Below are 23184 nucleotides of genomic sequence, written 5' to 3' on the forward strand. Positions count from 1 at the left end.
ATCAAGAAACCTAATAAAGCTAGTATACGACGGAATTAAATCTAAGGTACATCTCCGTACATGTCTATAAGACCGTCGCTGAGATGAAAATCTCAATCACCAGAACGTGGCATCCATTTAAAGCTTTCCAGATACTAACAGAAACATGTACCTCGTTTATCAATCATCTAGCTACCAGTGAAGTTCTACATTGTTTTATAAAAAAAAAAGGTTCTACAATGTACCCTTGACAGAGAAGCAGAAATAGCCACAGTAACGTACAACATCTCCTACCTTTCACTAAGAGTAAGCAAGTGTAGTCGCATAAGGAAAATGATACGAAAGAAAATCCACATTATTCGAACATCTCCTGAGTTTCCACAATTTCATTCACAGCAGTACCACTCTACTCAAAAGATATGTATAATATGAGCATAACTTTGAAATTTGAAAATAAAGACATCAAAAAGTCGTCCAAAAGAAAAATATAGAGAACAGAAATGCAGAGTGATGATAGCAGGCATACTCATGCCCAAAGCAAGTTCAACGATTTTTTATTACATTTTAGCTCACAGATCTGGCAGTTGCTAGTGCTCTCAACATCATTGGATGAACATTCGCCAGTTTGATCAGTCACCCAAACTCTTCCAGTCCCGCAATTTGTGGCATTTCATGTGTTGCGCAATTGTATGGTGGGGCATGAAGCTCCCCCAGGATGGTATTTGCATAATCACACCCAACGCCGTGATGCTGTCATATTTAAACTTTTTGATGTATGGATATCTACTATGATCATCATCATATTATCCTCTCTGCAGCTTTAGCAATATAGAGGAGCCTTCTAATGATAAAGATGCACACTTGTTGCAACCCAAGCATCCGCAAACTGATATAAATATGAGGGAAACCAACCTGCTGACACAAAGTGGACTCCAGACTTCTGCTGCATTACTCAGTTGTGACCCTGGCAGATCAACTTCAGTTTGCTCACCTTGTAGAAGAGCATCAGATCTTGAAGGCATGGCAAAACTCAACGAGACACAGTAGCTTGATACAATGACAACTGCAAACTGGTTAATCTTCAAGAAATTTTTGGTTTATCTTGCAATAGCATAAGGGAAAGGCTGTTACTGTTCTATTCAATGAAACAACAGCAGAAAGCAACACAAAGAACCCAAAGAAAATGGAGCCTGGAGAAGTGCACTACAGGAGCTGTCCAGCTGTCTCGAACAGGACATCCCTATGCAGCAGAAGTTCATCATCATTGCTTGTTCTTCCTTCCTTTATATAGTGTAATATCTTGCAAAGCTTTTAGTATGGTGCATTCCTCCTGGAGCATTCGATGAAGTTAGTCAAAACTGGACCAGACCTTCTCCATAATGGGTATAAATCCTAAACAAAACTAACAATTTCACAACAAAGAAGAGTGAAGAAGATTGAGAATAAAGAGACATGAATATAAACTTCCAAACAAGTAAACCTGAACTGCTCTCCATATCCCCAAAGCAACCAACTAGTCACAGAGTGAAAGCTATTTATCATGAAAACAAAGAGATTAGCAATAAAGATCAAATAACATCTATAACCATAAAGTAGAAAGGAACAGAAGAAACATAACTGCAGCAGGCATCGCAGAAAACTGTGTAATGTTCTACCTGTTTACTAAACAAGCACAATGTTAGTTGATCAGCATGCTCATCACCTTTGACAATTGTATAATAATATTCATTGCTAAAGATAAACATTGTACTAGTGGTAAAAGAAAAGAAAACTCTCAGAGAATGTAGATACATTCACATGGTTGAGGGTCCTGAACATCCACATAGAGAAAAAAAAAGGCTTACAAGAAGATAGGTACTCCTTCAAAATGTCTTTTATTTTATTCAGATTCTCCAAAAATATGCAACAGATTGATCAATTTGTTCACTTGTAGTGCAGCTCTGGGAAGGAGATAGTATGGCAGTACAACTATGTAGAGCCGGACTAACAAGAAAGTGATTCGAAAAAATTCAACTGAACCAATTATACTACCTCTTCTATGATGTAACAAAGTTTAAGTCTGTACAATTAACACCATACTGTACACTCTTTACATTAAGCTTTGCCTAGACTGCTCCATGTAATAATGGTTAAGCAGTCATAATGCCCAATTTGCCAAAAGAACGACCGTGCAGGATAGCCGTGAGGAAGAAACCTAAAGAGCCTGACTACATGCCTCTTCAGGAAGCGAGGCAATAAGCTTCTTCCTTGTCATCAAATGATTCACCTTGTACCAGTTACTTAGTCTCACTTCAACAATTCCATAGGTTCCCTGTTGGCACAGTTTCTTCATTTTTCAATCTTCTGATAATACACTTACGACAGGGAAACATCACTATGCTGCTTCGTTAATCCACTCGTGCTGTTTAGCAAAGCAATTTGTCTGTCTCCAGTTTTATTATCAAACACTCATGAAGTATTCTTCTGCGGTGGTCTTTGAGGAAAGAAAATAATTGCTAAAAGAATACAGAAGCTCAGGCCGACAGCCCCATCAAATGGATGCAGAGGATGGGTGCTCGTCAACCAGAAAGATATGTTAGGGCTGTATTTTATGAAACCACCTGCTTGTAAGATATAACTAGTAGTCATTATTCCTGTGCGCATGCCAACAGGGGCAGCAAGTTTTCCGTGAGCAATTTGTTTTATACCGGAAAGCACCAAAGATAACAGCAAGAGGCCTGGAACTGAAGGCAGAGACCTGAAATTTCATCCAAAACACAATAAAAGTATAAAACATTTTACAATGTATCACTGACTAGCAAGCCGTATAAAAAGAAAATTCAGCCTGCACAAAATTATGTTGACGAAAAAGTGCAATTTACACCATTAGAAGAGTTTCTTGCAATTTTTAGATCATAGAAAGGCATCTAAAACATTTGAATACTGAAATATTATTTGCTATTCTACTGAAATATAAAATATTTTTCTCAAGTTAATACTAGTGCTTCAAAAGAATCAAACATATCTCTCTTTGTTAGTTATTTATTTATTCCTTTTGCTGCTTCTATTTGACAAGGGAAAGGAGGATCATATCCAAAACCGGAAATCGTACAATTAAATCACATATAAGCACATCACTAGGCAAAAGAGAAATTGAGTATTCAAATATATGAAAAGAAGGCCAGGCAACTAAAAGCTGGAGGTAGGAAATTTATAATTACGGGTGACAAAAGTTAACCCGATCTTTGACATAATAACCCAACTCTTAGTCGGGTTTATGTTTAATCTAATTGGATTCGAGTCGTAAACGAGTCAACCTGCCTAATCTGTTTAATGATCGAGTTGTGTTTAGGTTTACAACACTAACTCATTTTCACTCATTTAAGTATACGGATCGGATTGGGTCAACCTGCTAAACCAACACACACATATAAAACCCTAATAACTCACTCACCCTCACAACCTCACTTCACTTGCAGTCGCCTCCTATTCTTCCTCACATAACCACCTCCTAAGCTCCCACTCCCACTCTTCCTCACGTCGATGTTGCCCTTACCGGATCTCCTCTCCGCCCCTCACCTTCTTTAGTCGAGATAGTGGTGACTACATACAATCATGTGATGGAGTAGATAGATTCTAATTCCAGTGAAGATTGGAGATATTGAGTTGCTTCAAGTACTGGACCTCAAAAACATCGAGCTTTCCGACGAGATCCTGATCTCCCTGAGCCAATGTCGTTTCCTTCTTGAGCTGTGAGTGATTCATTTGCAAACAAATATAACAACTCAATCTAGAAGACCATTTCTTTCATGAATCAGTAAAAAGCTTAGATCTTTGCTTTGTGCAAGTATTTGTCTGGCAGTGGAATAGAGAGACATTGTTGTTGTTTCTATCATTCTTGTAAGGATCTGTGTGGTGACTTTTATAAAAATCCGCCATTGTTGCTGATGAGGACTGAGTTGGCAAGGATTTGTTTATAAAGAATTTATGGTTGTATAGATTTGTGTTAGGGTAAATTATTAGAATTGTTATATTTAAGTTGTATGAGTTTTGAGTTGGAAATAACCTATTTTGTTTATAAAATATACAATTTATATAGAATAAATTAATAAATATTAACTTTTATATATGGTTAACTATTATTGTGTTATTCGTGTTAAAATACAATTTGTGTTATCGGGTTGTGTTAGCATGACACATTTATTAAACAGGTTATACGGGTCGTGTTAACTCATTAACACAACTCATTTATTAAACGGGTTACACGGATCGTGTTGTGTTATCCGTTTAATAATCGCGTCGTGTTCATGTTAGTGTGATGTTAACCCAACCCAAACCCGCTTAACATGACCCAACTGCCACCCCTAATTATAGTCAATGGACCAACCATAGGGTTGAGAGCAAGTAGTTGAAAGTGTTAAGCTAGAAGTTAATGCAGCAAATAGCAACTGGAGGACAGTATAGATTAGTGAAAGAATGCATAAGGTAGCCAGAGAAATGAAGCATACCTATGAATCAGAGAAAATGCAATACCAGATATAACAATGGCTCGATAATATCCAAGGTCAACAGCAATTTCTCCAGGGAGCCATGATCTGAATAACAATTCCTCAACCAGAGAAATGCCAGTTGCTGTAACAATCCCTCTAACAACCAGCACTAGTATATTTCCATATGTTTTAATTAGGGGAATAGGACCAGCTGAAAATGGAGGCAGGCCTGATGGCCAGGAGAGGAATGCATAACCAAGTAAATTATCTATTGAATGTATACACAAGACAACCATACTTCCTCCAACCAAACCCTTCAGAAAATCGTGAACCTGCAGAAAGTTAGCTGATTTTAGCAACCACTATAGCAGCCAAGAATCAGTTCTTTGTTATTTCAACTTTCAAAACATCAATATTACAAACAAACATCCATATTAAGAAAAATCAAACTAGTAGGAATAATGCCACAGTCATACTCTAGAATCATTAATGACTAAGAGTTACTGCATTATTGGCTCTCAAAAGGACAATGCTAAATTGTTGCATATCAGACCCTACCAACCTTCCCCACTGAATTTCGATAAGAATAGGATGACCAAGCCCGAGTTTCTTGACTAAAACACCCACCTAAAGATCACAACAAAACAAGACTGTCCTATCCTGCCTGGGCCCCTCACACTTAGGGTCATGAATTTAGTAATTAACAATGCTGATTTTTAGTAGAAGCCAAAGAACATTACATTAAGCATCTGATGTACAATGGGAAAAAAATTAATGTACATACCCTTGGTGCTGATGTCAGATCCAAGCCATATTGTTCAAGTGGATTGTCATACCCCCGAATTCTTTTGCCCCATAGCATGACAAGGATCATTACAGAGGCATAAAGACCTATAATGCAAGCATAGCCAATAAATCCGATAGAAGACTTTGTTGTCCAACTCTGAACAAGTGACGGCAAGAGAGGGATCACAAAAGGAGACCATAGAACAAGTACCATGCAGGCAAATGCTAGAATCCTAAGATGAAAGCCAATATATGAGTTAGTAATAAACTTTTACTAAAAAAAAATGAGTAGTAAGACTACTATATGTTTGAACTTGCACAGTTTTATCATACTTCATATAAATTAAAGAAAAAATAAACGTACAAAAGTTCATGCAGAAAACTACTATATATTTGAAATTGACCCGATCTTTTGACAATATCGATAGTAAGCAAGATATCACAGGACAAAAGTAGATAATTGAGCTTAAACATACTACAAAAAAACACCTAAATAAGGTAAATACTTCGCAAGTGGGATAATTATAGATAACTTGCCCCTAAGGTGCACTTTTGTGTATAAGATACTATAATTTGTCAAAGAGCAATGCAATTCTCTTGGGCAATAATCTGATGCCATTTCATCTCACAAAATCCATAACGACAGGCATGTCTTATGAGTTCTTTGCTTCTAAGCATGTGATTTTATTAGTAAGCTTGCAAGTGTCAAAATTTCTTTCTCAAACACTAGGACTAATGCTGTTATAGATACAATTTCTAGATTACAAATTAAGTCAATCTTGTTTGCCTACTCCTGAGTCATGTCAAGAGAAACGCAATAGAAACTGAAGCTGAAAGATTTGTGACTTGGTGAGAGATGGTAATTCAGTTGAATAACCGACAGTTGAGTGGCTCCTCTAACCTCACTATGATACAAAGGTTAGAGTTGAAGTTCCCCAGCATACAAAAAGAAGGTTGATAATCTTGATTTGAACTTTATTTTGTTGATTTGGTCCCAGTTCAAAACAAAATATTTGATTTCTTCATCCTATTGACTTTTGTTTCATCAGTTTCATTTCAGCATAATTTTGATGTAGAGAACACAATATCAAAAAATAAAATATGAAGAACCAATAAGGTACCAAGATCTTTTCTTGATAGAAGCCTTATGCAATGTGAAGCCCTTTATTTTATTAGGTTTTAAGCAATTAATAGTATGATGAAACTTACATATGAGCATTTAAGGTAGTGATTACATCTTCCTAAAGGACGCAGACAACAAAACTATCTAAATCAGTTTCAAAAGAGAATATAAGACCGAATTAGAGATAATTGTACTTCATAGCTATAAAACTGTCAAGCTTCTCACTACCCTGGATAAGTGATAACCTGCTTTCTACCCAAAAAAAAAAAACAGAAATTTCCTATCGCTTTTTAGTGGTAGTTGCTAGGTATTTGCCTGTCGCAGTGAGGAGGTCCCACCCCCATTATGGTTAATCATTTGCATGGGTACATGCCTGATGATAAAATGTGCCAGCTGGCTGACCTTGAAAAAAGCCACGAAAAGAGGAAATAACTAAAACCATGCCCTTTTGGACTAATAACAGTGCACTTTTACTGGTTTTATTGTTTTATGTAATTCATAATTCACTGACAAGAATATATCCAAAAGCAATTATAAAAAATTGATGAAAACAGAACAAACCTCTGCAGTAAAGGACGCTCAGCAATATGTAAGAATGAGATGAGCCTGTCAGTCAAGCTCATAGCACCACGTATACCACCCCAAAGTAGCGCAATTTTACCAACCAATCTCAAAATTCCACCCTTTTGTCCCAGCTCAGCCAGAACTGCAACCAGTCTTCTTGTACATGTCCAGCATAAACAAAGTGGTATTAAGATAAGCATAAGAATCAACGAAAAATGATACTAAAGGAGCAAACGGGAAGAGGGTATAAGAAGCCGTTTTGATCTAACCTGTCATGATCAACTTCTCCATCATCCTTTGTGGGTACTACAGGACTGGCGACAGACATGGCTTTCTCGGCAAGGCTACTCATTAAACTGTTCTGATTTTTTTCTTGCATTGCTTCCCCATGAATATCTCCCTTCTGATTAAATGAAGCAGAAGGATTCGCCATGATTTCATCATTTTCTTGCATCTTCTTTTGTCCAATATACAAAACAAATACATGACCAGTCAGCAAAAACATAAAAAGTAATCACTTAGCAGCTTTAACCTGACAAGCCACATTGCAATGCCTAACAAAACTAGAAAAAAGAATGATAAGAAGATTTTGAGCAGCAATAAAAGGGGTAACAGGAAGAATATTGTTTGACATGAGAACTACGACAGAGTGAAGAATTTGTGAGGAACTTTAACTTCAACCATTTGAGAGACAGTGGAACCCTGTAGTATGGTGTAGCTTCCAAGAAAGGAGAAAACTGTTCACAATAAACAATTCAAAAAATTGTTTAAATATTATTGAAAGGTTATAAAATATTGTTATAGATTAATGGTCTTATAGAACATAAGAGAATATCAAGTACACAAGATATTAAGTAGCAAATGAAAAAAGGCACATATCAAACATCAGAGAGAATTAAAGTGGATCCACTTAAAATGTGCTGCTCCAGCTGATAATGTTATGCAAGGAAGTCTTAATTCTTGAGAATAGTCGATAGCATGTCATCGAGAAGACAAGCAATCAAGGAAGACATGTCATTGAAAAAGGCAACACACTCGCTCTGGTGATTCAGGGAAATTACCCTAGTGATGTGCCAGGGAAATTTCTCTCAATGACAGGGAAAGTTATCCTAAAAGGCATGTCATCGACAACACAAGCATAATATTCTAAGCTGATTCAATGTTTTACCTGGTGACCTGCCAGTAAAGCTGAAGCACTCAACGCAGCTGTGACGGCCCCAACCATAATACCATCATTGCTTGATTCTGCTGTGTCAAGTTGTTTATCTCCACCGCTTGTGGTGTTATTCTTTCTACCATGATGATGTTCCTCATCAAGACAAGTTTCGTCCCTCTTATCACTCTCTTGAATAAGAATATTATCCTGCGTATGTCCATTCTTATAACTTTCTATTCTTTGGTCATGATCCAGCTGATCACCAATATGGAAATAGTTTCTTAAGGATACTAACACAATCCCTACAATGACACCCACTGGAAGAACTTTCCTCAGATGGCTGGTCTCCTGAACTGCAGAATTTATCATCTTTATCATAGACTCTCCTTCAATTTTACCAAACTTTACCAAAGCAAGATCATTACTTTCTGAAAACGAGCTTGGATATAATTCACTGGATAATACAACATTTTCAGACACTGTATTAACAAGTTGTTCCATATCATTTGCAAGGCTGCTATCAACTTTCTTTAGACCTGTTATACCTAATCTGCGACCAACTTCAACTTTCAGAGCATTCAGTAATTCATCTTTAATCATGAGCATCAACTTCTGCTTCATGGAATCATCTTGTTTGAATTGATGACCTACTGCATTGCATTCTTCAGCGAACTGGGGATTAATTTTTGAGAAGTCAGCATCTAGTATTATGTATGATGGCTCAATAATCTGGACCATGTCGTCCAGTTGTGACGAGGAATAAGTGGTTTGAATCTCTTCATAAATAGCATGATTCTTTTCAGATGCATGTATATCATTGTTGACACTTCTGGTTTGATCTACCATTTTCCATTTACCTTCTTCTGGGTCAAGGAACAGATCAGTTGTTGAACTTAAACCTGGCTGTTCCATTGGTAATTGTGTAGAAGGATATGTTGCATGTGGTGTATTCCAGTAAGGGTTAATAGAGAAGTTTTGTGCACACCCAACCTTGTTTAAGATATTAAGTTCCAAATTATTATAGCCTGCATTATTATCTGGAAAGCAGCTGATCTTGCCCTTTGCAGTTGACATAATGCTAGAGGCGACCTTTTCCTCACCAGAGCTATCCTTGGTGTTCTTAGCAGAGAGAATATCTTTTTTGTGGGTATCATTGTCTGTTTGAGGACTGGATGGAATTTTATCGCTCTCTGTGTGTGATCTGTTCTGCCTGTCTCCTATTTCATCAGACCCAATTTCATTGGTAGTTTTGTCACTAGATGCATTTGGGTTTTCCTGGTCCTCATTATTATTTGAGTTTTCATCATTTCCATTGTCATTTTTTTTCTCTAACTGGTCAATCATATTTTCAAGAACTCCAAACACACTGTTAACCGCCATTTGTGTAGAGTCATCAAATCCAGTTAAGGCATCTAATGCCTGAGTCACACTGATTGAGGTTGACTGAGTGTTGGAAGATGTATGCTGTGAAGAAGGTTCTTCTACTTTTGGGGAGTTCTCTACACTTTGATCGACTATGTTCTCAGTAGCTTTCTTTTCATTCTTTTGAATTCCATTCCCTTCTTTTTCTACTAACTGGTTATCAGAAGTGGATAAACCAGTTGAAATTGCTTCTCCAGAATTTGAAGGTTGAACTTGCATACTCCGTTCTGGTTCAGAATCCACTTTCTTTATCTCATCTTTAAGGGCACCGTTTGCATCATTAACCACCACTTGATCATCGGTATTGTGCTTCTCAGCTATTCCATGCCCTTGGTCGACCCTTTGCTGTTCAATGTCACTTATCACAGAACTTACTTTTTCAAATTTGCTAGGTTGGGTTTGTTTGCTTTCCATTTCTGATGCAGTTTCAACATATTCAGAAATTTGAGAAGTTTTTCCTTGATAATGTTCAACATTTTCTTGAATGTTAACATTGTTTGAAATCGACTTGGCATCATTATGCAGTCTTTCGTCATTGTCAGCACCAGCTTTAGTTTGATCTGATGAATTGGCATCACTGTATGCATTTTCAGGGTTTGAAGGTCCCTTGATCTTCTCTTGGATCCTTGTATTGACTTGTGATGTCACATTAGTCCAATCAGTCCTTGTTAATGCACCAAGCCTTAAGTTTGTTTGCTTATTTTGCAGGATGTCAGAAACAGCAGTTGTAAGTTTTCCACGTACATCCTCTGGCACAGCTCCTTGCAGAGCTTTCATAAGCGTCTCTCCTTGTTCCATGGCACTTAGAACCTTACCAAATTGAAAGATCAATACTTAAACCATACCTAATGACTGAACTATATAATATATAAAAACAAAAGAGAAATACTGTTTTACTACATAATGCATCAGCAAGCAAGGATCCTTAGGATGTGTATAGATGACTAGGGCTTCAGCATAGCATACTATATCATCTCATCAGATCAGCTTCCAAAAATATCATTTAAAATGGAAAAGAGATATGGGAACTAGGAAGCAACTAGGGGTGACAATGGATCAGACATTGGCAAACTCATATTCAGATCCATATTTTTGCTCCGGATATTGATTAAAATAATGATATTAGACAGATAACAAAATATAAAACCATATTCAGATAAAACGGATCACAAAATATATAACAATATCCGAATAAAATGGATATGGATCATATCTTAAACAGATACGGATACAAACCAAATCTTAAATGGATTCAAAGACAAACTAAATCTTAAATGAATTGCTATACAAATTGAATACCAATGAGACCTTAAGCAAATAATATACAACTAAAATGCGGATTTAGATAGATTTGAAAAATAAATGATCTTAACTATATCCAAACTTTGAGGATTGTAAGAGCTAGAAAGTTTGAGGATATGCGATGTGTTAATAAATTTAGTTCTTATATATTTACTAATGAACAAATATTTCAATAATCCATATTTGTTGGTAAAATGCAATTATGGAACCAATTAGGACAGCTAGGAAGTTTGAAAATCCATTAAATACTAGTGAAATCAAGTTATATTTTTGTGGATAAACATGTATCCGAATCCGGTCCGGATCCATATCCGAATCCGTATCCGATTATGAAATTTTTTAAGAATTTTTATCCGAATTCGGGTTAGATAGGAATTTTGCAACCTATCCTACAGTAATCAGGTCAACTCAGATATTATCCGATATGTTTTCACCCCTAGAAGGGGCACAAGTCAAAAAAGTAAACTAGATTAAAGGGATTCAAAAAACATGCATTTATATCAATAGGCAATTTTTGTATTCGGTAACAGCTCATCTTGCTCCCTACCCTTATTAGAACTAGCTACTTTGAGATTTACAACAACTTGATATAGTGCATTTTAGGTAGTAGCATTTAACATGGATTCTATTTTTGCAAGGGAACCAGGGAAGGTTCCTCTTACCAAGCACATATGCCTAATCTAATAGCTTGTATGCGCCTATTTGTATCTTCCAAATAATACACATCTGGTCACCACTAGTATATCTACTCTGGCATAGATAAGACTTCAGGAACTTTTAAGTTTAATACAGGAAGTTGAGCATGGATGATATTATATTTGTATAGCATACTTCCAAGATCCAATGGGTCATTGTTAGTGAACATAACCAATAGATGTTACAGCTCAAGATTTTGTGAAATGAGTGTAATGACTGCCAAAAGATTGAAAATAGAATTTATCTGAAACTTTGAAAGTTATTTCATGATATAAATAAGCTTAAAGAAAAAGCCCCGAGTGTGAATGTAACCATTAATAAGAATGGATTGATATAGAATTCAGTCAATCTAGAAATAACTGGAACTCAAATGCTGTATGCCCGTACCTTCTTTTTTCGTTCGTCATCCAGAGTACCAGGCGTGGTAATGTCAAGCATATTCATGACAACAACTGCAGTTTGTAACACATGACTTCCTTCAGTATCTATGGCACTATCTTGTTTCTTTTCTACATCATCATCTCCACTTACCCCATCTAAGTCAGTTACTTGTTCCAATTGATTTTTCTCTTTGTTTTGAGATATAGGATCTACATTAAAATCCGGATCAATGAAAAACTCATTCACACGGTCAAACATTAGCAAAGAATTCCCGTCTGCAATATTATGGTTCAAAGGTAATCGATCAAGATCATAGCTTTCACAAAATTTTTCCCTATCTGATATTCTCCTTTGTGATGATCTATCATCAATAAATGCTGGACCTTTCGAAGGATTGATAGTGACATCTACATCTTTTAAAAGTGGGTGTCGACCTTTTAAAAGTGCAAGCTCCACCGCTGACAACCACTGCAAGGTCACATAAATAGATCAGATCCCTATGAAATGATATCAAAGAACAGTTCATAAGCCAAAAAGTTAGTGCAACAAATCAAACAAAAACTAGGTGGCAATCTATACGACAAACACAAATTGGTTGTCAATGGGATCTCATATCTTGGAAGAGAGTGCCTGAATAAAGAAGCAAAATAAGTGAAGAGACTAGTCTTGTGCCCCCAACATTTTTTTAATTGCAATAATGAACATAGGCCAAAAGAAATTGCCATGATGTCTTCTCCATACAACAAACAAATTGCAATATTTCAACAAATATTTGATGATGGAATAGACTGCATGATTGCTTTATGAGCAATAAAAAATAATATGCAATACTTAGGGTCGAAATTGAGTAGACCCATGCAAATTACAGGTGCTTAGGCTTGGTTCGAATACACATTATACATATATCTCTGAACTCCGCTCTATGCTTGCACTCAAAGTTAGGATATTTCACATCTTGGCTTGTTTACTACTTGAACATGCCTGAGGAGAACTTTTACTGAGCAATGCCAGGATTTTATTACTTTTGCATGTTGGATCTATTCCAAAGCCTCATATGAGGTCCGATCGGCCAGGGAAGGCAAAACACGAGCCCGAGGCCCCTCTGTTAACTGGGTAGGAAAAATGGCAGTTGTGTGGAACTTCTAAAGTAGAAAACTGATATCCCAATGGCAAATGCCTTGCACTAAAATCAGCCTTAATCATCCGTCTCCATATGCCTGTTGTAGATAAATAAATTATTACCATTTGGGCAAAAGAATTTTTTTTCTGCATGTTCTTTGCAATCGATATTACTCATCTATTAGAATGAGAAATAAATGCAAATTCAAGCTCAGTTATGAACATTGACCATGAATGAAAAGAGAAAAAGGACAAATTTGAAGTATGTTACAATGTACCAGAGACTAGATAGGTCAAACATAAGAAGGAAAGCAGCTTAAATGAAGGTGGTAGAAGCCATAATAGACCAGAGTAGATTGTACTGTGTAAGTCTAAAGCCAATGACTTCAGATGAGAGATTAAAAATGACAAAAACAATATAGTAAATTAAAAGCTTCATCAATGAAGATTGCAAACAATATGTCTGGTTGGTATGTGGTGTTAAAGAAGAAACTAAAAGGAGACTCATAGACCAATAAATTCCATAAAATCAAGTATTTCTCAGATTAATTGAGATCTATTTTGTTCTCTGGTTGCACAAATAAACCTTAAAGCACTCAGAAATGATTTGAGATGGTTTACAGCTAGTGCAGAAGTTCAAATTTTTTTAAAAAAAAAAACAGAAATTGACAAAGAAACTACAATTTTAGGATGCAGATACTCATCAGTTGCAATCTAATAAATCTCCTCGATGCTTCTTTCAACCATCGAAAGAAAATAAAACAGAAAACTGTACTCTGTCTATGAATAGGAGCAAAAGAATGGGAACCTGAACCAAGTTAATAGAATATAGGCCCGCCCAAAGGGGACCCACACAATTAGCAACAAGTCAGTGATATATAATAATACATGGAAATATTGACTCTCAGGAAGTACAGTAAATCTTAGATAATTTGTTTTTCCATGATTATCCTTGATAGTATACTAAAACAAATCTCTATTACTTTAGTTTATTCCAAATGCACCAGCTTCTTTCTTCAAACCATCATGCAAGGACTAAAATAGGAACAATTGAATTAACACTATCAAATCATGTACCTCCATCGCAATATGTTGGCACCAAAGCCCAGTGGATCTCTCAGTTCTGATGATAGTTGAAGGCAAACAAGAACAAAGGAGGAGACTTGTAAAAGGATTTTCTGCTATCAAACTGCGGGGCACAGAAAGAGGAGGTACGGTCCCATCATCACTCTGCAGACAACACAATGTTCAATATGAAAAAAAAAACCACAGGATATACCTGAATCTTACATGAAAAATATGTGAAATGTTACTACGATCTTATATAGCAAAAGGACAGTACTATACATTACACATAAATATTGAGTGAACTTCGCAAAATCTGACAAGAGCATGGCTGTTTTATCAAACAAATACATGTGGAGGTACAGATGAAATAATGAAACAATTAATAAGATGACCAGTTAATAGTATATTGAGCATGCAGAAAGTGTCTGTAAAATCTGACTTCAGTGATTCAATGTGTGAATTGTGATGAATGTCTGAAAGCATTCAAAGTTTCAAACAACCAACATGTAGCTGGAGAACAATGCATTGCAACCAAATCATAATAGAATAAAAGTGGGCAATATATGTTCAGAGTACTTTCCTGGATAAATAGAACAGGAATTTTCAAGGTTTCAACAGACTGTTTTGTACTATTCTTTGCATAGAAGTCCTCAACAGCATCACACCCATAAGAAATCATGGATATTGCTCCATCAAATTCACGCACAGACGTTGCTGATAAAGCTTTTTGAACATCAAAACCTTTACTTTTTCCTTGGAAGATTTCCTGAAAGAATTTAGCCTTGAATTATTTGCAACCAATATTGGAGGTACAACAAAAACAAAAACCGCATATCACAAGGATAGATGAATTGATTTACATGAAAATAAATTTCCTAGTGTAATCAAAATTATTTTCTTCTAATAATGTCATATTAAGAACAAAATAAACATTTCGATCATTATTAGGAACAATCAGCAACCTTATTGGTCCGCAGAATATCAATTAACCCACTTGTCAGCTTTTCATCCAAGGCAACATGATGAGGGAATGACCTTGTGGCTTCCTCCAAGTCAAAAGGATTGTCAATGCAAACAGCAGCTGTAAGAGGAGTAGACTCTCCAATTTCGGCAAGATACTTTGTCAGCATATTTGCGCCATATCCCCAAGCAATGCTCATTAATGTATTCCATGGCCTTAGGCCATTAACAAATTGGATTGCTGTGCGGACATCATCACTGTCAGCAGCTGTAAATAACCTACATGAACAAGTAGTTTAGAAGTGCTACAATGAGAAAACATTGATACTGTTACTATGAATGTGTGAGATTCTCAAAAGAACAATTTTTTCTATTAAAAACTTCTGGGCCATGATATGCGTTGGGAATTTGACAGATAAATAGTGTGACATGTCAAAAGTGAGAGTGGAAAACAACGAGATATAGTATTGTTATGTGTGAAACATAATCATATGATGCTAGGTAGAAGGGATCTACTAGACAGAGTTCCTAAAAGAAGCATAAAAAAATCACTAGAAAGTGTACCTATTACTGCATATCCATCTTCATTCTACTCACAGACCATTGTATCAGGCCTGCCGACCACCACATCTGGCATGTAGCATGCAAGCGCCTTATTGAAACTAGTCCAAGGGAGTATCTCACTAGTCGTAATTATGAGCTAAGCCTGCCTGTGTGACCCCCTGTGAACACTACATCGAACTAGCACATATTTTTTGGTAGGAAGGTGTGTCTTCCCATGTCAAACGTGTCAATAGGAATGTATCATGCGGAATAGCTAACTAGCAACACCCGTGCCGCCTAGATGTACTTGTAAGCAAGTTTCGAAAAATCGGATTGGGATTGAGATCAATCTCCCGAAAAAACGATACGTATCAGCCGCTCGAATTGTATAAGACTATTTTTAATTATATAAAATTATAAATATTATTTATAAATGCAGAAAAATTCTAAAATTTTTTTTTAAAAATGAGAAAATAATAATTACTCATGTATAAAACCAAAAAATTAAAAAAAGTACTTACTTAAAACTGCTGCAACGAAAAAGAGAGAGAGAGTGAAGAAACGAAAAAAAAATTCGCCATAGTGAAAGAGAGAGAAAAAAAAACTATAATAAAGAAAAGAGAGATAACGAAATAAATAAAATAATCACTGTCGAGGTTGTCAAAGTTGGATCTGCATCAGTGGAGTTTACCCGATCTGAATTTCTACGTTGGAGAAGCAATAGCTATAGTAAAGAGATAAAGAGAGAGAAATAGTGAAAGAGAGAAAAATAGAAAAATAGAAAGAAAGAGATATAGTGAGAGAGAGAGAGAGAGATATAATGAAAGAGGATCAGCCGATCCTTCGAACCATGCTTGCCAGCTCCTTCCCAGCTATTCTAGTTTAGACTACATACCCAGTCTAATACTCTGATCATGCCAATTTACATGACATTACTCCAACAGACAACACAAATCATGGCTTTATGCCTACTTGCTATATATATCTATTCATAATAAGGCAAGAAACTAAGGATCTGATCATAACAAGGAACATATCTTTCTAATGGTCCTTACACTAACTGTAGCTCTATATAATCTCCTGGATGACATCAGTATATAAATACACGAGGCACTGTGAAAAATTCTTGGAAGTTGGTAGTGAGGTTCTTCTAGGTCAACAAATCCAGTGTTCCTGCCACTTTTTTCTGAGCATTTCTCTTGAAACTAAACTTTCTTTAGGAAGAAAATACAAATAAGCAGTAAACCTAAATTAATATCCATAATGTTTTTGTGAAATTTCATGAATAAAGACCATGCTTTTACATTTTAAAACTAATAGTATAGGTGAATAGCTCATGTTTGATAGTATAACATCTATTTATAATTTTATACCAAATGATTAGATTTTATGCATTATAGATAAATCATTTGAAATTGGATATAGTCACATTGTCATTATTTTATTAGATTCTTGCTTTTCAGGTATCATACTGGAAATTCAACTTGGAATAAGTTATATTTTACCAAGAAACATAAAGGTCTCTAATTTTGAATTCTTAAACTTTTCTAGCTGAAGAAAAGGAACCGCTGAAAGGGGAAATCAGTGAGCCCAGACGAAAGTGCAACTCAAACCAATACGTAGCATCTTGTTCAGCTAAGAGGACACAGAAGGATATTTTGAATCAAATATTTGATAACACTTAATTTCATCTTGGCCTTTTCTCCCTAGCTACATGAACTTTTATCTTTCTAAAAAATATAAAATTTTTGCAGGAAGTGAGTAGTATTTTGTTTAAATCATGACTTAACACTAACGGGCACAAAGAACAACTCACTTATCAGCTCTTCAAAGCATATTTCATCTAGTGGAGCAGTATTAAAAACCTACTTATATAACCAATGGAAAGGAAGCTAGATTTGTACCTTGCTGTGGTCAGCGGAGAGCCAGCACATCCCCGTGGATTCATCACGACAGGGAAATACCCGTGCTTAAGCACATCCAACACAAACACTCTTATATTCCTCTCCATGCTACCTTCCACAGTCCCTGGCACAATCACCACCGTTGTATCCATCCCGTGCTCTTTCCGTAAATCCAAATTGTCCGGCCAATCCAATGATATCACCCCGCCGTCCTCCGTCCCCAGGCAAACCCTCTGGTACGAGATCTCGTCCTCCGGCCTCCCATCCTCCTCCTTCTCCTTTGCTATCGGGATCCTACCTCGGCTCAGATTCACATAATGCCTCTCCTCCTTCGCCAGTCTCTCGTTTACTCCATCCAAGAGCTCGCCCCCCTCCTCGAAGGACACGGAGGGGCACCGGAGGAGCACACACCGGTTGAAAGGCGTCGGGCTAGTGAACAAGATCCAATCCCCGATGACGTCATCATTGCCGGCATCGACGACGACCTTCGTTGAGCGAGACAAGCCGTTGGAGGTGAGGAACACGGCCGCGCCGGCGATGAAGCCGAGGGTAGGGGAGAGGATATCGAGGAGATTGGGGGAGACGAGGCGAGAGAAGAGACTATCGAGGGAGGCTTGGGTCCGAGTCTCCGGTCTGCGCCGACGGCGGCGCTTCCGAAGGATGAGGAAGTTAGGGTTCCGGCGTGGGACAGCAGGGTCTTTGAAAAGGAGGAAGGGGGAGGGATTGGATCGGAGGAGCATGAGAGGAATCGAATCGACCTAGGGTTTCGAGAAAGGTCGAATTCGAACAGAGAGAAGGTGGGGGAAGAGGTGGGAAAGAGTGTTCTGGATTGGGCGGTGGCCGCTATTTGGAACGAGCGGAGCGAAGAGGAGAGAAAGCGCCACGTAGACGAGAGAAAGCGAGGGAATTGGACTAAATGACAATTTTAGCCTTCGTCCTTCCGATTAATTACACCTCGCACCGTCCTAACGGCTAGGATAACCGTAAAAATTGAATCTTCTAGCGTCTTCCCTCCAGATGATGAGGCGCGCAAACTCGGCCGTACAATCTGTGAGTTACTTGAAATTATCTTCTATTTTATTAATTATTATATTTAAATTTTTCTTGGACTAATACTCGATCATATACTTTTATTATAAGTTCTCCCGTAGATCTAAGATTGAGACCTTCAAGGGCCTCGAGACTTTTTGAGCATATGGTGCATGCTTTATCTAAGCCGATGACATTGAGGAGATCATCAAAGAAGAAGAAGACAAGCCTATTGTGAAAATGACAACATTTCCAGATGAACCCAATGGAATAATGGACATAAGATAGCAGCATATTCCGTCACTACTTAGACCAACACCTAATGCCCATTCGGTGGGAACCCAAAACCACATACATCTATCTATCTATAAGAGAGAAAAGGGAAGAGAGAAGAGAGAAGAGAGAAGAGAGGTAATAACTTCAATGGCAAGACACTTCTCCTTAAACTACCATTGCAATAATATTTCTGATTGCAGGGAGAGATTGTGTATCCAGGAAACAACAACTATGGTGACACTGCATCAGCCCACCCCACCGGACGATTCATCGATGACCGTGTAATTGTTTATTTCATTGGTAATTTCAAAGAAATTTATAAGATAGAACATTCTAACATGTTGGTTCGTGACAACTTAATTTTGTCAGTAATATGTTTGCAGACTAACTTGTATTGGTGTGCAGCTGAGTAAAATCAAAGCTTCCAGCTATTCCACCATACTTAGAACATTCACCTCGGTCCTCCAATGGGACTAATTTTTCATCTGGTGGAGCTGGTGTTCTGCTTGAAACCAATCAAGGATTAGTATGACTCTGAATAGATTGTGTACTTTTTGCAGAGTTATTTCTAACTGCATATTTGAGTAACTTAATTTTGTCAACTTTCCAGTATTATTAGCAGGCAATTGATCTCCAGACACAGCTCAGGCAGTTTGAAGATGTCAACAGCTTGGTGATCAAACAGTCAGGATGAATCAAAAGCACGAGAATTAGTATCAAACGCCGTCGACTTCATCAGCATCGTTAGCAACGATGATATGTCGGTTTATTCCCTTAACTCGAAAATGCTAGAATCTTATCAGCCAGAGGAATTCATAAGGATGGTTATGGGCAATCCGACATAATCTATCCAGGTGCCTTTTCTCGTGCAACTAAGCTAAGATATAAATGCACTTCGCGTACTAAATGCTATCAGAAATTGTATGCAAAAGTAGGTAGAAAGTTTTGTTTCCTGAGTTTTGTTTCAAATGTTACAAAGACGATGTGATTGAATTCTTTGGCCATCGGCTCAGCTTCTATTTTAATTTGGATTCAAAGATTTCAAGGATGGATTGAATGCTTGTTGTGGGGAAGGTCCCTTAGGAGGAGTCTTCAGCTGTGGAGGGGATAAGGATCTGAGTGAGAACAATATATGTGAACACCATCATGACTGTGTTCTTGGGGATCCATGAGAAGTTTACCCAAGTACCCTGGAATGGTCATCCGCCATCAGTGGCGGCGCCATACAATCTAAAGAATCTATCCTCCCACCATGACGAGCTCAGAATAGCTGATGCAGTGGATGATCAAAATGCCATGGAGAATTTACTCTAGCTGCATAATTTAACATAATAAACTTTCATGAGAGCTCTGTTTGGCGTATAATTTTGGTTAGAATGGGTGTTATTTTCAGAGTTCTTCAAACTAACAACAACAGCAGGAAGTGGAAATTAAGATTGAGAAAAAAAAAATTGATGCTAAGGTCCTACCTTATCATAATAGAGAGGAGCTCTGCTAAGGTTTTGAGATGGGGCAACAACCAAGGCAGTTGTTGGCCCTTTTCCCTTTCCAGTTCTGGTCTGGATCTGCTAGGAACGTGATAAAAGCGATGGAAGACCTTTATCTTGGTGCGGCATGCTCATGATAGCTATATGCTTCACTCCTTAGGCTTGATAGAATATGTTTATTGTTGTGATATTGATGTTTTACTTAGATTGTGGGGCTTATTTAAACTCTCCTAAATTTTTATGTGTATTAGGTTTATAATCCGCTAGTAGTGTTTTATTAGTCACAACGATTCTGATTGAAATGATGATATCTCTCATCTACAAACTTTTTCTATACTTTTTTTTAAGAGAATTATGATTCCAAACTTACCATCATAACGTGATTTATATGAAAAAAAAATCACATGGACATTGTGCGAGTATAGTTTGGGTCCATGGGTGGTCTATTTTTTAGACGAATGACCCAATTATCTAATTTATTTACTGAGAAAGACTAATCACTTTATTTAGTTCATGGTATATATAGATTTAAGAAAGATGATACGCGATATAATATGCAGAAGTATGCCATTTTAAGTTAACATGATCCAAAAAAGCATGCTCTAGAAATAGGCAAGTACTAAATTCGAAATGGCCCGGGCCAAACTCTTTCACCGGAAATATCTCTAGGCTTTATAAATTCTGTGATCTTGTTTTCCTTAATTGATCATAACCTCGTCGGCTATAGATTAAACAAAGAAGTTAATTTATTTTATATAAAAGTTAGATAATTAGGCTAACCTTTTTAAAAAATAAATTATATCACTGAATAATTGAACATATAATAACCAACTACTAAAATATAATGTATGGTAGCTTTAATGATCATGTTATACTAACTAAAGGAGTAAACAGATCCAACATCTTTATTAACCACTACAGTCAGTAAAATAATAATACTAGGATGGGCACCATGTAACAACCAAAACTTAGGCCAAAAAAAAATCCATCATCATGCAATTTATAATATCTCAAAACGTCTTAATCTGAACCCAACTAATCCTCTCTCACGTTGGGATTCTAAAAACGTAAAATAAAAGGACTGGTCCATGTTGGATCAACAAAGCCAATTTGGAAGACGACACCTATATACATATTTTAGAGATATTTTAGTATTTGCACGCATATTTATATATTCCTCCACATGCTGACATTATTATATTAATGACAGTATTAGCCACTGGCAGAGCCCACGGTTTCATCACCTTAACCCCACTCTTCTCCATCTTATCCACGTTCTCACATCAGTACATCACAGATCACGATGCCTTTTGCAACCTAATTAATTCAACATGCTATCCAGTTAATCTTTGCCTCCATTGCCGAAGCAATACCAATGACCTAACAACCTAAATTATGTGGTTAATTAAACTAATCACGCCAAGTGGAGGGATTAATTAAACTACGTTTGACGCTATACCAAACGAGTGCTCAAGCTCTGCATGAAATAAGCGAGTCGTTTTCTATACCTCATGCCGATTTAATCGAGTCGTGGAAGGATAAGGATGAGGATTAATTTAAGGGCCCATCTGATGTGGCTGGTGGGGGCCTCTTTGAATTAATTAGGAAAATAATTAAGGATATCTTTCGTAGTAATTGATGATGTGAGAGGGATTAATGCGAGAGGAAAAGGACGGGTTGGTTGGTCAAATACGATTATACTAACCGAGATGCCGGTAGGAATTTCCTACAGCGGGGGCTGATAAAGGATCCGCACCTTTGTCAGTACGGAGGAGGGGGGGAAAAAGCTAACAGTTTCTTGGTTACAGTTGGCTCGTCGTGCTGTCAAGGTGACGTGGAGCCAGCTCGGCCGGGGGTTAGAATTCAACTCAGTGGCCCCCGCCCGCAATCGAACATTTTACCTGGATCCGCTGTTTGCCGGTAGATATCGGATCTGCGTGCAATTCCAAAACCCGACGCGGCGATTAGTATTGTGATTGGTGATGGATCCTCGGCTTTAATCTAGCTATACTGTTCTCATAGTTCATGGTGATTGGTGATTGGATCCGAAATTTGCGGCAAAATTAACTCAATAAAAGCTCCGACCTGATCCAATCTCGTCGCTCGATAACTCGCCGAAACGGTCACGAGACACGGCTGCGAGTGCGAGATCGTCCATCAAGCGCCACGCGTACGACTGTGGTTAACGTGAAAGGAGACGGGACCCGTTGCTGACGTGGTGACTCCTCTGAAACTGGAGAGGCCTTATGATGCCAATGTTTTAAACAATCAACTGCTCGTTGACCATCTTTTGATGGCCTCAATTAGTGCTTCTATTTTGGCTCATACAAAGCATCAGAAGAAAGATTTAGAAAGGGGTGTGTGTTCGTAAACGGTAAGAGAGAGAGAGAGAGAGAGTATAAGATAATATATCGCCAACTTAGTGCCCACCCACCCAATTCGTGAGTATCATTTGTGGCATCGTTCATGGCATCACAAATAACAGAGTAGAATATCGCAATTAATAGATGAAAGAAAAGCTCTTTGTCATGTAGCCAGACGTATTTTTTGGTACTGGCGGTGGATATTGTGAACAACCAATGCTTCCATCCTTTTTGAATTTAATCCGACTCTTTGAGTTGATATGACCAATGCTTCCTGCTGTATAAAAAGTTTTTTATCCTTATCTACAGCTAAAAGGTAACGTAAATCGAGAGAGAGAGAGAGAGAGAGGAAAGAAGGCTTTCTATCCACGGGCCAAAGAGAATACGAACAGCCTTTTGTAGTTAAGAACTTTGACACGTTTCTTTAACCGAAGAAATAAAACTATCGAGAAGAGTTGAAACTAAGAAGAAAAGAAAACGAAACAAAGAGAAGAAACCGAGAAGAGTTGACAAAATTGGTACGATTCCATATTTTATACATGTACAATATCAACGGT

The 23184-nt window shown here is 37.3% G+C and overlaps 1 protein-coding gene and 2 long non-coding RNA genes across 5 annotated transcripts; 1 reads left to right on the forward strand and 2 right to left on the reverse strand.

Annotated features, from left to right (window-relative positions):
• Positions 1–1834: 1834 nt before the first annotated feature.
• Positions 1835–18520, reverse strand: LOC140778105 (uncharacterized). Its single transcript, XM_073122668.1, has 11 exons — positions 17473–18520; positions 15028–15304; positions 14646–14831; positions 14075–14227; positions 11885–12346; positions 8090–10309; positions 7191–7378; positions 6919–7074; positions 5233–5467; positions 4467–4780; positions 1835–2716 (listed from the first exon to the last, which is right to left on the reverse strand). Exons 1-11 carry the CDS (start codon positions 18210–18212, stop codon positions 2428–2430), a joined length of 5220 nt encoding a protein of 1739 aa, XP_072978769.1. The 5' UTR covers positions 18213–18520; the 3' UTR covers positions 1835–2427.
• Positions 18521–18540: 20 nt separating this feature from the next.
• Positions 18541–20257, forward strand: LOC140778107 (uncharacterized). 3 transcript variants are annotated; one of them, XR_012107151.1, is made up of 3 exons: positions 18541–19058; positions 19161–19303; positions 19388–20257. It is a non-coding gene; the product is annotated as an uncharacterized lncRNA (long non-coding RNA). The 3 variants fall into 3 exon arrangements; XR_012107150.1 differs by having other exon boundaries at positions 18542–19077; XR_012107149.1 differs by having other exon boundaries at positions 18545–19077; positions 19183–19303.
• On the reverse strand, positions 19697–20536 carry LOC140778108 (uncharacterized). The gene is made up of 2 exons (XR_012107152.1): positions 20247–20536; positions 19697–20091 (listed from the first exon to the last, which is right to left on the reverse strand). It is a non-coding gene; the product is annotated as an uncharacterized lncRNA (long non-coding RNA).
• Positions 20537–23184: the final 2648 nt, after the last annotated feature.

Source organism: Typha angustifolia, chromosome 15, assembly GCF_048772165.1.
Source record: "Typha angustifolia cultivar Huaian chromosome 15, ASM4877216v1, whole genome shotgun sequence".
NCBI lineage: Eukaryota > Viridiplantae > Streptophyta > Magnoliopsida > Poales > Typhaceae > Typha > Typha angustifolia.